Below are 13682 nucleotides of genomic sequence, written 5' to 3' on the forward strand. Positions count from 1 at the left end.
ACAGCAGATCATAAATAACATACTTGTGTATAATATATTACGTTTATGTCAATAAATCCCTGTAATTATTACACATTGTAGCTTTAATGTTTTATCTCTAGGCCAACCAATTTTTTAACTCTTAATTTTCTTGATAAAACTTACGTCTTAAATAAAAACAACAAAGGTAGATTAGATGAACATTTTTTATATCGTCTTTATTACATTTATACATGAGCATGAACAAAAAATAGATCATTCTGGGCACAAGTTTCATCCCTGTAAAATAGCAAAGTATAAAAACATTGATAACCACACCCAGTTTTAACTTTCTACAGTATGTACAGAAATATTATTTGGTAATGTTTTACCATCTACAATACTTACCTAGAAATATTAGCTCCTTACAGCTTTATAGATTTTAAAATCAGACCAAGACAACTAAGTAAGATCAAAAAGTAGTTTTTATACCAACATTTTGGTTTAATAAGGAAATAGCTTATAGAAGCACCTTAGCCCTATTAAATAATGTTGTCCACTTCTAAACCAAATAACTGCTGTGGGACCCTGCTATCAAGCATCTCTGTTAAGCAGCATTTAGTCTGTCTTCAGAGAAATTTTGATTAACAGTTTTATAATTCATCCACAGTAGAGGATCATTGAAAATGAATGGACGGTTTAAGGTCATGCCACAGCTTAACAGCTTAAATCCAGACTTTGATTAGGTCACTCCTAAAAATCCATTTCTCCTTTTCTGAGCAAATCAGAGGTGGAATATCTGGTGCTTTGGATCTATTGCCTTCTGCGAAACCTTCCTAAGCAGACAGCTTCTTGCTGTATCTTTTGGATAGAGAACACAATCTATATATGTCTAAGTTACAGCAATGGGCTCTATGCACAACTCCACTATTTCTTGAACTTAAGGCACCTCTTTTGCTTGCTGTCTTTTTCTACTTCTCTAATGAAGTGATTATCCAGGTGTGCTTAACCTCAGTAACCATGGCGAGACACACCTGGATTAATCAGTTCATTCGGGAGAAAATGACAGGAAACAAAAGAGCTGCCTTATGTTCAGGAAGTAGGGAGGTTGTGCATAGAGCCCATTCCTCCACATCACAACCAACAACATGTTTGAATGCAAGTATCTGGTTGTTATTTTTAATTTTAAGTTCTCCTAAAGTAATTTAGGTGATTTGGTCACTACTGGCAATTCACAACCATGCTTGATAGTGGTTTTTACTATAGTTTGCTGGAGTCCCATATGGTTTTATAACTATTTCCAGATGAATAGATGTAAGGGAGAGTTTCTCTATTCACGTAGGACAAAGTTGGTTGGAAAAGCTTTTTCATCATGATTTAAAAATACTGCTGTGGGCATTTTCTTAAATTCAGTTTTAGTTTTTTTTATTGTAAAACAAAAAATGCAAGAACAGAAAGAATTTGTTTGAAAGCTGTTTCATAACACTGTAAAGGTTGTTGATTAAGAGTGACTGATCCTCTCCTCTTTTCAATACACTGTTACACAAATTAGAAAAGCATATCTTTTCAGGAAATGATGGCTAACAACCTCCATGAGGATCTCAAAGGTTGTTTAGAATCAGAGTATGATGTCAGAGTACTGAGTCTCCTCGTCAGACGTGCTGGAGTCGGATGTGCTGGAGTCGGATGTCTCTGTCTGATGGGAAGGCTTTGCAGCAATAGTTACCTGAGAATAGCTGACCTCTTCTTCATCACTGGTCTCTGAATCATCATCAGAAAAGCATGGCTTTCTGGTAGGTGAAAACGGGTTGATGTTCTCATAATCCAGAAAATGTTCCTGCGCTTCCTTTAGGAAGGAAATTGGAGAATTTTTTTTATAACCAAACCTGATTTGGCTATGACAGGCTTTTTTTTTTTTTTTTTTTTTTACAAATATGAGCTCTGCATTGTTGTGATTGAGTATGCCACTGACCTGTTTGCGTATTGGCTTACACACTTGTGAATATATAGCCTCTACTCCGACTTTCCTGGAAAAAAAAACAAAAAAAATAACATTATTAGAATTTATATATATTTATATAAAAACATAATATAATTATATATAATTGATGTCTGCACTTTCAAAAGATGCAAAAATGAAAACGTTTCTCTCACTCCTTATCTTTAAAGGGCAGAGAGGCATAGTTCAGAGAATCGTCCTCCATGCATTTTTGTTGTGCTTTTCCTGGTCTTTGTGCAGATGTAGCCTAAACAGATGCAGACAGAGGACTATAGTAAACGTGCATTGAAAACTGAATGAGTTTATTCATGAAATAAAAAAGGGGTCAGTTAGCTGATTCATTATTCTGTGTTTTGCACACTGAGTTATTACAGTAATTAGAAACATCCCTTTATTAGACACACAGAGAGTACACAGCTTCAGGCAGCACACAGGAAGTAGCTAGACTGTTATTCAGATCTACTAGGTTTCTTCATTTAGGCCAAGACTAAAACTAAAATAAAAAAGGCCTAATAAGCATAAATAAACTAACAGCAGATATGTCAGCTATAGAAATCTGTAGTGTATTTTAGTGCAGCTCGTTTACAATTACTGCAAACATATTTTTCCTTTAAGATTACATGATTCCTTAGATGTTTCTGATGTAAGTCTATTTCTTAAAGTCTATGCTAAAAGAAAAATACATCAATCTGATTTCTGCTTTAAAAATGTGGCACTGGCATGCATATTTAAAAATACAACTTCCTTGCTGTCATTTTATTTTATTTTTTTCAATTTTTTTATTCTTTGTTAGATTAACTTTACTCACTTTATTTTCAAATGGCAGATTGACTGTAGAATAAACAGTGTTCACATGGTGGGATGTAGACCTAAAGAACAGGAATAAAATAAAAACATAGAAACATATTTTAGCTCATTGTTATTTGAATATTTTTTTTTTTTTTTTGTCCCATGTGTATCTGTGAGATCTTAAACAGTTTCTTTCTTCAAAGAGCAAAACCAGCCATTGCTCTCTGTGTAACAGAATGTCTCTTGTTCTGAATGGAGACAGTGTGAGGCCGCTCACTTACGTGACGTCTGGGCGAGGCTCCTGAGGCTGAGCCTTTCGACGGCCCTGCTGCTCCGGCAGAAGGTCGTCTCTGCTTCTAGAAGTGTCTCTAAATATATTCTCATTTCTTGCATTCCCCCTTTCAGCTCTTCTCCAACAGGTGCAGAAGCCCTGAAAAACAAGTTGTTGGTGTTTTCACCTTGTTTATGTCTGAAAGCTAATGTATGCATCTGCCTATAGCGGTGAGTTTAAACTAAATAAATGAAAAGGACACAGAGGACCCCACAATTATGCAGTGTTAAAAGCCAAAGAGTTAAAGCGGTCTTAAGATGAGACTTAAAACACTCCACTGTGAAGGCTGTTTGTATATGGAGGCGCAAAGTATTCCAAAGTCAGGGGCCAACTACAGAAAAGGCTCTGTCCTATTCTGGTTTTAAACCTAACCTAATCTAACCCTATTATTTGAAATGTGGAGGAGGTTGGTAATGTATTGAGGAGCCATCCCAATCAAATCTCTAAACACAAACAATAAAATCTTAAAATAATTCTAAACCGAACACAGAGGCAGTGCAGAGACTCAAGAATTGGTGTAATGTGTTGATGTTAAAATACAAACCGTTGTGTTAGCTGGTAAGTAAAAAAATAAATAAAATAAAAATAAAACAACTCTGTGAATTACAAAAAAAAACATAACTAATTGAAAAGCTTGATGGGAGTTTTTGCTGCCAAGGGTGCCCAACCTGGTTTTAGCAGTAATTGCTTTCTCATAGAGGTCCAGAATAGTTTGGGCAGCTTTTTATTCTCAATAAAAAAAGTATTTATAGCATCAGATGTACTGGACCACTGGACACTGGAAAATATCCTTTTATAATATGAAAGGTAAATATATCACCTATAGTCGAATTAATACATATACCGTACCCTTGAGTCAAATAAATTATAATTTAACAGGAAACTGACAATCCTGTTTGTTTTAATTCAGTGGTTAGCCTGAGATATCTCTAAAATTCTGAAGATGTAGTTCTGCAGATGGAAGACATTGAATTGATTAATCTGTTTATTATTACATTTTGACACAGGTTACTGTAGAGATTTATATGCATTTAAATGTTTGGTAAATATTTTATAACACCCCCCATTTCTCATGAGACTTCAGCATACAGTGCACCTCGCCACTTTGTCATCATTCCTCACCAGGGCCGGTTCAAGACAGGGGCCAACGGGGGCCAGAAATTCTAATGATGATCTGCGCTGGAACAGACATGGCTACTGATGGGTCCTTTGGAACTACTTCATTCTTTTTCTTTACAAATTCTGTTTTACTAATTATTCAAAAACAATAAGGTGATAGCTTCAGTGGTACTGAGATAGGATCCCAGTTTTCATCTGCTAAATGTTTTTTTTTCACAACAAATAAAAAAAAATCCTCTAATTTTTACAGATGATTTTAACAGTTTTTCTTGAGTTCTAATTCAAATTTTTATAAAAAAAAAAAACAGTAGTTTTAACTTAAATTAAGTCAAAAATATGTAAAATTCCTGAGTTATAAATGTATATTGACCTCATAAGAAATAGAATAGAATTTTTGAAAAGAAATTTCACTTCATGCAGCTCTCTTAATAATGTATATTTGAATCCCTTGCCCTGATTATTTATTTCATGCTTTTCTCTGCCTTCATGAAAACACGCTGGCCCCCTCCTGGCCCCCTGGTACATTTGGTCTAGATCCGCCACTGTTCCTTCCCTTCACTAGACGTGGATATACTTTAAAATTAGTCCTATATTTTTATTTTTTACTCGAGGATTCAACCTCTGCCATTTCACAGGATGCACAGTTTTGAGTGGTATCTAGGTGACTGCTAGAAAGCAAGGCGAAACTTATCGGGCTGATCCAATCAGCTCTCTGATCAACCAGTCACCTGGAACGCTCGTTGAACAGCATCGCTTTGGACAGATCACTGCTCAGGTTTCACAAGTAACTTCCTCCCCACACCCCGTGCTCTCTTGTTGTCTGCGCAATCGAAGTAGTTCTTATCCGCACATGATGCATTTATTATTGTACTGCCTGCACGCTCTCACTCGCATTAAAAAACACAATCTGAGATAATTAATCAGACTCCCGGGCATCCGTGAACAACTATCTATATCAGGGAGACTCCCGGAACTTCTGGGAGACTTGGGATGTCTGAGTTTTTCAGATAATTTCTCTATAATTCTTAAGCAGAGAGTGGAGTTGTTTCCATTTTATTAGAATTGTTCAGCTGGCTTACCTGAGGTATCAGCAGAGAACTACAGCAGGTTTTTGTGTGTCTTGTACTTTGTTGATTAGCTTTTTTCATCTTGTGTCTAAAAAAAAGTTATGGGCATACATTCTAATTACATTTGTACACTGGAATTTTTGTCTTTTAATAAAAACGTTATGATATTTACCTGTATAAGAAAAGTAGGCCTATGATGAGCAAAATCAAGATAAGCCATCCTAAACCCTTCATTATCATCCTAAATGTGCCTGTGGTTGATAGAGAGACAGTGTTAGTATTCAGTTAAATTTGTTTAATATAGCTGCCAGTTTAAATAAAAGTATTTGCTGTTTTAAAGCCATAATCAAACAGTAGAAGTGCTTCTTTCGCCTAAGTTGTACTTACCATCAAACAGCCTGACTGAGTCTGACTTGAACTGACCCATTTCGTTGTGTGCAATGCAGTAATAGTCCCCTGCTTGTTGGGAGTACACTGTTAAGTTCTGCTTGTGAGAAAGCTTTTTGTTATCTGTCGCATTGTACCAGATATATTCAGCTGAAGGATAACAGTGACTGCTGCAGCTCAGCATTACAAAACGTCCTCCCGTCTGGAGGTGTTGCTCTTCTCCTTTAATGATTGTCGTCTGCTTTGGTGCATCTGTAGCATTGTTTAATAAAGACATCATTACTTTTTGATTGAAGAAAATAATCAAATAAGGGTTAAGCAGGTTAAAACGAAGGAGAAACTGTCATGATCTGGGCACTGATGACTGGCTTAATTACTCATTCCATTCACCTGTCTACTGTGCCTGGTTTCTCATCACTGCTAATCTGATCCACCTGCTACCCCTTCTATTTAAGGTGCTTGTAAGCAGTCATCAGAGCCAAATTATCTTGTTCTCTCTAGCTGGAGGTAAGACTTTTTTTTAGAGTACCTTTGTGTTTCTGATTGCCCGATCCTGACCTGTTCTGCCTCTCAACCACTGAGTCTGCCTGTTCCTGTTCTGATCTGTTTGCCTGACCTGTCCTCAGACTCCTGCATGTTCTCTAGGGCAGCAACATCTGGGATACTCTGGGCGGCGCCCCCGCTGCATCTTGTTGGCAGCTCACTAGCTTTGTTTAGTTAGCCAATTCGCCTTCCTTGCCTGAATACTAGTTTCTGTTTCTGTTCTGAGTCATGACAGAAAACTATACATTTTATACTTATAATACACACTGCTGTGTTTATACTCACATTTGATTTTGATCTCGACTTCTGTTTCACTTCTTCCAATCACATTTCGGACTTCACATCTGTACAGCCCACTATCTGAGGGCCTGGAGGATTTTATAGTATAGGTACTGTTAGTGCTCACAGCGGTTTCCTTTCCATCTTTACTCTTTGTTATCCACTTGAACAGATGTGCCGGCGGATTGGACTGGGCGGTGCATTTCAATGAGAACATCTCATTTTCTTTCACCTCTAGACCAGGCTTTGCTTCTACTTTCACATTTTTGGGAGAATCTAAATTTTGGTCAGAAACAGGTTTATAGTAGTAGTTAAGTTTCAAATGAAATAGTTAGGTGGGTCACCAACTTTTTCCTGCAAAGAAATACATCTAGGCTTTACAAGCAGGTACCAATCTAGGGTAGAAAAGTATTGAATACAACTGGAGATTCAATTATGGAATAGAAGGTGTTTGTTAAAAAGGAATTAATTAAAAAATATTAAAAACTGTTCTGCATTTTTTTGATGTGTGGGGTTTGCCGAGTTAATTTCAATATAATTGAGTAGATCTGGTTTCCTGTGTTTATATTTTGGCACATTGACAGCTTTCAACCGCCTGTAAAACAGACATGAAGCTAAACATGTTTTTTGACAATAAAAAAAATATATATATACATACGGGGGATACACTATTCCAGAATAAACAAACCCCAGCATGAGTGAATGATCCCATGTTGTTTGCATGTAAAATGTAAACCATGCAGGTAAAATAATTATCAACTTGTGTTGATTAAATTCAATTCTACCTTTTAACCAACGATTATAAAATCTTTATTCCCACACATAATGAGCAAGACACACATTAAGTTTGCGCTTTACTGTAGAAAGGCTGTCGCTAAATCAGTGGCTCTGCACTATCCTATTCAAGGAAAGCTGATGTTGCTGACATGTGGCAGGAATCTGTAGTCCTTGAATATACAAGTGAAGTAATGGATAACGAATCTGTTTAAAGCGTAGTAATGAATAATGCGTTATTAATCTTTACTAACTTATTTATAGTGCTAGTTACTTCGAAACCAACATAGATACAGTAATAAGTTACTTAATATCACTTTAGTCCCAACAATGGTCCTGATGCATCTTCAGTTATAATAAAAAATAAAAATAAAAAAGCGTTATTCTTTTGGGCAGGTTCTTCTTTTTTTAAATGTTTCATCTCTTTTACAATAAGTGCCTTTAGTTTGATGAGTTACAACTAAATTCTGTTGCTCTTCATAAAACTAGAGTAGCTTCCTTTCCATATGTCTCAAAGTGGTGTTTCTTTCTATAGAGGATGAGAACATCTTCATTACCGACAGAGTAACTGCCAGCCTTCAGATCAGTGTAAGTTGCTGAAGCTTGCTCTGATGATAATGCCCCTCTGTGTTGGGCAAACCATTTTACCAGTGGCAGTTTTTTTTTTTTTTTTCCTGATTTATAACTTCTCACAGTCCTCCAGGTACTAAACAAGGTTACTCTGTTTGTGCAGGGCGACCGAACCTCTGGAGTGAAGCAGTCTTTTTGTCCTAATATGTTTTGGTATCATTATCAGCTTTTCCCTCAGCTCTTTAAAACCTTTTTTTTGTACTTGCTAGCGTAAACATGGTTATTTTGGATTTGGTGGTCTTATATAAGTGTTAAATAAATATGCACCTCATCTAGTTTTTGTTTCAAAGTTGTCTGCTCTTGTTTTCATTATAAGTTCTCTATATAATTAATTTGATTCTAAAAAAGGTAATAAAATACAATAAAATTCCCCTTTTCATACATTTTTAAAAAGAAAAAACATCTATACAAATTTCAAATGCAAACTTTAGGCTTTGATGTGTGAATAGTGTGCATCAGCAGATGACTCACATTCAACCTCCAGTTTCCTCTGATAGCTGCTGTTTGTTCCTTCGCTGTTTGATGCGATGCAGGTGTAAAACCCTGCGTGGGCGTATGTTGCATTAAAAGTGTGGGTGAAAACATTTTGTCCCATAGCAGCCTGAGAAGAAAACATTTCTGAGGGCGGAAGATCGGGGGCTGAGGATCTTTTCAACTCAAATCCTGACAAAGGGGAGCTCTCAGCTGAACAGTTGACTGTTACAGACTGGCCTTCTCTAACTTTAGAAACCAAAGACAGTTTGACATTGGTGGGAGGAACTGTGGAGAAAAAAGCATATCAAAAAGATCCATCTTTTGTTGAAAAAGCATTTGTACAGGGTTGTAATAAGTTTCAATAAATCAAGCTACTTACAAATAACTTGAATGCATTCAGGCTGACTGACTTTCCCCTGACCAATGGTGTTACTTGCATTGCATATGTAACAGCCTTCATCTGTTCTCTGAATGCCATTGAAAGTTAGAAACGGTTTGCTTCCCAGTGGTGTCCAGTTGGAGGAGTCAGACTGTTTGTAACGGTACCAGGAGAACCAGGGCTCTGGGTTTGCCGTAGTGTTACAAGTCATTTTAAGGAATCTGTTAACTTTCACTTTGTTATGAGTAGCACTGATAGAAACCCGGCTTTTTGGCTTGTCTAATAAGAAAAAAAGACAAATAGTTTGAGTTTAACAGTACATGATAATGTAAACAAAATAACAAATAAAACTCACATTGAACCTCAAGATTAAAAGGGTTTGATTTTGTTAAACCAGCAGTGTTTTGAGCTTCACATTGGTAAACACCACTGTCCTCTGGTTTGATTTGGAGTAAATTATATTCCTTCTGGTACCACACATCATTCCCAACTTTAATCCATTTAAAGCTTTCAGGTTTTGGGTTGGCTCTATTCACATTGCACACAAGAGTAATACTGTCTCCTTCTTTAATGTTAATATGATGTCGTTGGTCTCCTTTTATTTGAATGACAACTACAGGTGGATCTATGGAGAAAAGAGACTGTCTGTTATTATTATTTTTCAGTAACTCTCTAAATAAAACGTCATATATGATATTATTAACTTTACCATAACTTAAGAGTTTTAATAAAATGGTAAAATGTTTAGGAGAAACTCCAAATAAGCGAAAATGTAAAGTTTACGATACATAATTCAGATATGTTTACTTTTATGAACAAAAAAAAAAATAAAAAAATCGAACATATTAATATAAAATAATCAGAAAATACTCACATAATACATCAATGTTTATTGTGTTGGAATTTCCAGTTCCATGTTTGTTCTTAGCTTTGCAGTAATATGATCCACTGTCTGAAGCTTTGATTGATGAAAATTGAAGTTGACCATCCTTGATCTTTGTGTTACTTTTAAACCAGATGAAAGTGACATTTGTCCCTTTAGCAGAGCATGTGAGACTTACAGGGTTTCCCTCCTTTACACTTCCAGGACTTTTCATTGCTCTTACTTCTTTAGGCGGATCTGTTTCCACCAAATCAGGACAAGATAAGGAATCAGTTCACACAGCATTGTTTATAGCTCATATATTGCATATGCTTTTCTTGTTTTTGTTTTATTCAGGTAACACTTAACAGAAAAAAGACAGCAATAATGAACTTTCATGTCTTACATTCTACAGTCAAGTTGATTTTCCGGATCAAATACTCGTCCATATTTTCTTGGGTTTGACATGAAAATTCACTCCCATCATCCCTCCAGCTGGGAGTCAAGCTCCGGCTGATGCTTTTGGTTTTTTCATTGTTTCTCTTGGTTGGAGATCCCAGACTTTCTTCTGAGAACTGCTGGTTCAGTCGGTCAATTTGTAGATCAGAATCGCATGAAATTAATGTTGAACATGTGAGGGTTACTCTGATATTCTCCTTTACAGCTGGTGGTTGGCTAAAAGTGATAGGGCATGCATTTTCTGAAAAATAATTATATAAATATATAAAAAAATGTTAATAGGTTATATTAGTCATATTTATATTATTGATTTAATGACCAAAGCAAACCTCTGAGTTGGTGTTATTAAGTAATATGGTTCTGTTAGAGGCATTATAGTAGCAGATTTAAAACTTCAGGTATGATTATTTATTTTTTTACTAAATGATCTGTAAAATCCAAAGAATATTCTTTGATGCTTGCAACCAATATTCTAAATATAATCGCTGGACATTTAGCAGGGATTTTTGTACAGTTATGTACAAACTGTACTTTAAACTTACCCTGAACAGTTAGATTCCATGGATCCGTCTTCCATTTTTTGTTTCCTACAAATCTGCACTGGTAAAGTCCACTGTCTGATTTCCTCAAGTCACAGATCAATATTCTGTACACTTGTTCTAAATCCAGTTTATCTTTTTTTGGTGAGCTGATATGCTTAACTCTGTTTTTAAACTCTGCACTGACAGACCGTTGTGACTCATTTGTGCTTGAAACGATGGTGCCAACAAAGTCTTTTATTTCTTCTGACCAGTTGGCATTCTTCATCCAAAACCAGTAGGCAGCGTCATATTGGTTAAACTCTTTACCTGGATTACATTTCATTTCAATACAGGACCCCTCCTTAGCAGTTAGAGTCCTCTCTACCAAGGTAATATGTTTTTCACAGTGATAAAAATCTATTGTAGAGAGAAAACAAATAGAAAAAAGTTATACACTTTATTCCATAAGCAAAATATATCATCAATTTATCAGTGTAATTTTTAAGAAATGTACGTACTTATCAGGATCAAAAGTAAAACCAACTTTACTAAAAGAGTGTCCATTGTCTTTCTTCGCTTAGGGACTTCCTTTTTGCTCCTCTAGATCAGCAGGTCTGTTTCCTTCTTATGTCCAAGGTCGCTGGGATTTTGAAATTAGAAACATTCTAGAAAAATGGTGCATTTTTAGGTGGAGGACAGATAAAGATTTTAAAATCATTAACCTCCATGTAGCAGTTTATAAAGATTCGATTGGAGTTTTACACAATTTCTAATTATTTTGTCAAGCATTGGATCTTTTTGTAAGACGTGGTGCTGTTGTGCTTACATATCTGCTTTTTACCAGTCATACACTAAAAGTACAATCAAAACACTTCATGTGTATATCAGTGAACACACCTCCCTACATATAATTTGATAAATGTACATAAACCAAACATGGAAAAGTCAACTTGTAGTTACACAAAGGAGCCCTAACGGAACAGTAGCGTATGTCATATTTTCTATTTGCAGAATTGAGTTAGAGCGACTTAAAAGATTTTTTCGCTTTTCTTGATGTAAAAATTAATTTTGATACTTTCTTAATCCATCAAATATCAACTGAAATATTGGTTAAAAATGCTTCCTCTGCATAAATAGTTTGCAGCCATGTACCACTGGATGACATTATTCTTTACACTCAAAGATTAGTCTAAATTTATTTGAAAAGAAACAAAATAAAACAATATTTATAAAAGATAAATACGAATGTTCCTACCTCAGTTGGTTCACTAACATCAGCTAGAAAAATAGCCGTCTTCAGTTAAAAAACGTTTTTTAAAAAAGGAAGTCTTCACAGTTCACCAGAACTCTTAAGGAATTTGCATGAAAACAAAACAAGCAGGAGAACACAACCCTTCGACGCAGTTGTGAACAACCTTTTTTTTCTTGGGCTTACTCTGTGCATGTGGTTACATTTCCTCCCACTTCCTCCATTATCAGCTTGTTTAATACAAAGATCTGTTAATCAGAGTTTGTGAAGGAAGTCATGCCTAAAAGCTTTTAGAAACCTACAAACATATAAGAATCTTACAAAACATATAAACACACATATATATATATATATATATATATATATATATATATATATATATATATAATATTCTACATTTTAGCAATATTCAGCATTGATTGATTGAATTAATAAGAAAATGTTTTTTCTTTGCCATTGGATCTGTTAATAAGGAAAGTATATTGTTGGAAGCAACCTAAATAGTTAATGCATTGTTAGTTGTTAAAATGTAGAGACACAGAGTAAAATAGAATGGAATAGAATAGAAAATCTATTTATTCTCCCACAATGGGGAAATTGTGGTGTTTAAAGCAACAAAGTTATAGTAGAAGTGGTCACATAGGGGAAATGTTAGAGTGATAATTATAAAATTATTGTGTGGACATATGAAACATTGAAAGAAAGAAGATGCTACATTTCTATCCTGTGATTCAATCAGAAGGGTCATAAACTTTTATGACCTCCATCCAGTAGGTCATGAGGCAGAGTCACACGGTTGTGCGACTTCCATCCAGCCAGATGGTCATTTATAAAAGGAATGCTTTTTGAAAACTGTCCAAATGTATTGACTGTAGGTGGCAATATAACTTTTCAGCGCCAAGTAATTCTGGTTACCTTAATCCTGATGTTGTATAACAATGTTTCTCATTATTAAGGTTTGCAACTGATGTTTTGCTGATGGACATATTTCTAAACTTCAGAATTTTCCTAAGAACATCGCTGTGTTAGAAAGAACACAATTACATTTTAAACCAGCAATAATCAGCTTTTCCTCCCTAATTTACTAAAAATAAATATGAACAATTATCTAAAAGCCATGCTTCCTATGGAAGCTTAAATAGACCTATGAAATATTTTTTTCAATGAAAACAATTAGGTATACATTTAAATTGTAACGGCCTCTATCCATACTCACTGTCCAGGACTCCAGTGCAGAAAGAAAAGCGTGGTTAAGCTTGTTTAATGTTTTCTTTTTGAGCAAAGGAATGCTGGGAGGAGTAGATCAATCCAAAGGCACCAAAACAAAAACAGACATCTGACAGTGAGACAATTAAGGCTGTGTTTGAGTGTGTGTTTCATCGCTTGTTTCAATTAAGGAGAGGGTGAGGTGAGAAAACTGCCATGACATTGTTGATGATAATAATCTGGAATTAAAGGCAGAGGAATAAAAACAAGCCAGATTAAAAGACTGAAGAATAAGTCCGATTAATACCAGGGAAATTTAAAGTATGTATTTAATTTTGTCTTATAGAAGATGTTGTAATGCTGTCATTATAAAAGCAATACTTATTTTACTCAGTACCAAATACATTTCAGAAGACATGCTCAAGAATTACACACCATGATATTTCACTTTGTTGCTCATAATTTATTGGTAAATTTATTTTGATACATTTTATATTTGGATTATTTGGTTAACCAACATCTAACACCAACAGCAGCAATAGAATAGTATTTCCTCTGCTCAATCTTTAATTTCTCAACAGTAAATGAACATCTTATATTATAAAAGTGGTGTTTCACTACACAGAAAACAGCTCACATGGTTAAATACGGTTGCT

The 13682-nt window shown here is 35.2% G+C and overlaps 1 protein-coding gene across 1 annotated transcript; it reads right to left on the reverse strand.

Moving 5' to 3' along the window:
- Positions 1 to 1010: 1010 nt before the first annotated feature.
- On the reverse strand, positions 1011 to 11962 carry LOC107083544 (B-cell receptor CD22-like). Its single transcript, XM_015372863.1, has 17 exons — positions 11827 to 11962; positions 11090 to 11236; positions 10593 to 10988; positions 9998 to 10291; positions 9604 to 9849; positions 9085 to 9354; positions 8730 to 9008; positions 8348 to 8635; positions 6479 to 6748; positions 5651 to 5902; positions 5436 to 5514; positions 5276 to 5351; positions 3028 to 3176; positions 2766 to 2826; positions 2113 to 2204; positions 1931 to 1985; positions 1011 to 1804 (listed from the first exon to the last, which is right to left on the reverse strand). Exons 2-17 carry the CDS (start codon positions 11133 to 11135, stop codon positions 1577 to 1579), a joined length of 3081 nt encoding a protein of 1026 aa, XP_015228349.1. The 5' UTR covers positions 11136 to 11236; positions 11827 to 11962; the 3' UTR covers positions 1011 to 1576.
- Positions 11963 to 13682: the final 1720 nt, after the last annotated feature.

The sequence above is a fragment of the Cyprinodon variegatus genome, unplaced genomic scaffold (assembly GCF_000732505.1).
Source record: "Cyprinodon variegatus isolate N-32 unplaced genomic scaffold, C_variegatus-1.0 Scaffold77, whole genome shotgun sequence".
NCBI lineage: Eukaryota > Metazoa > Chordata > Actinopteri > Cyprinodontiformes > Cyprinodontidae > Cyprinodon > Cyprinodon variegatus.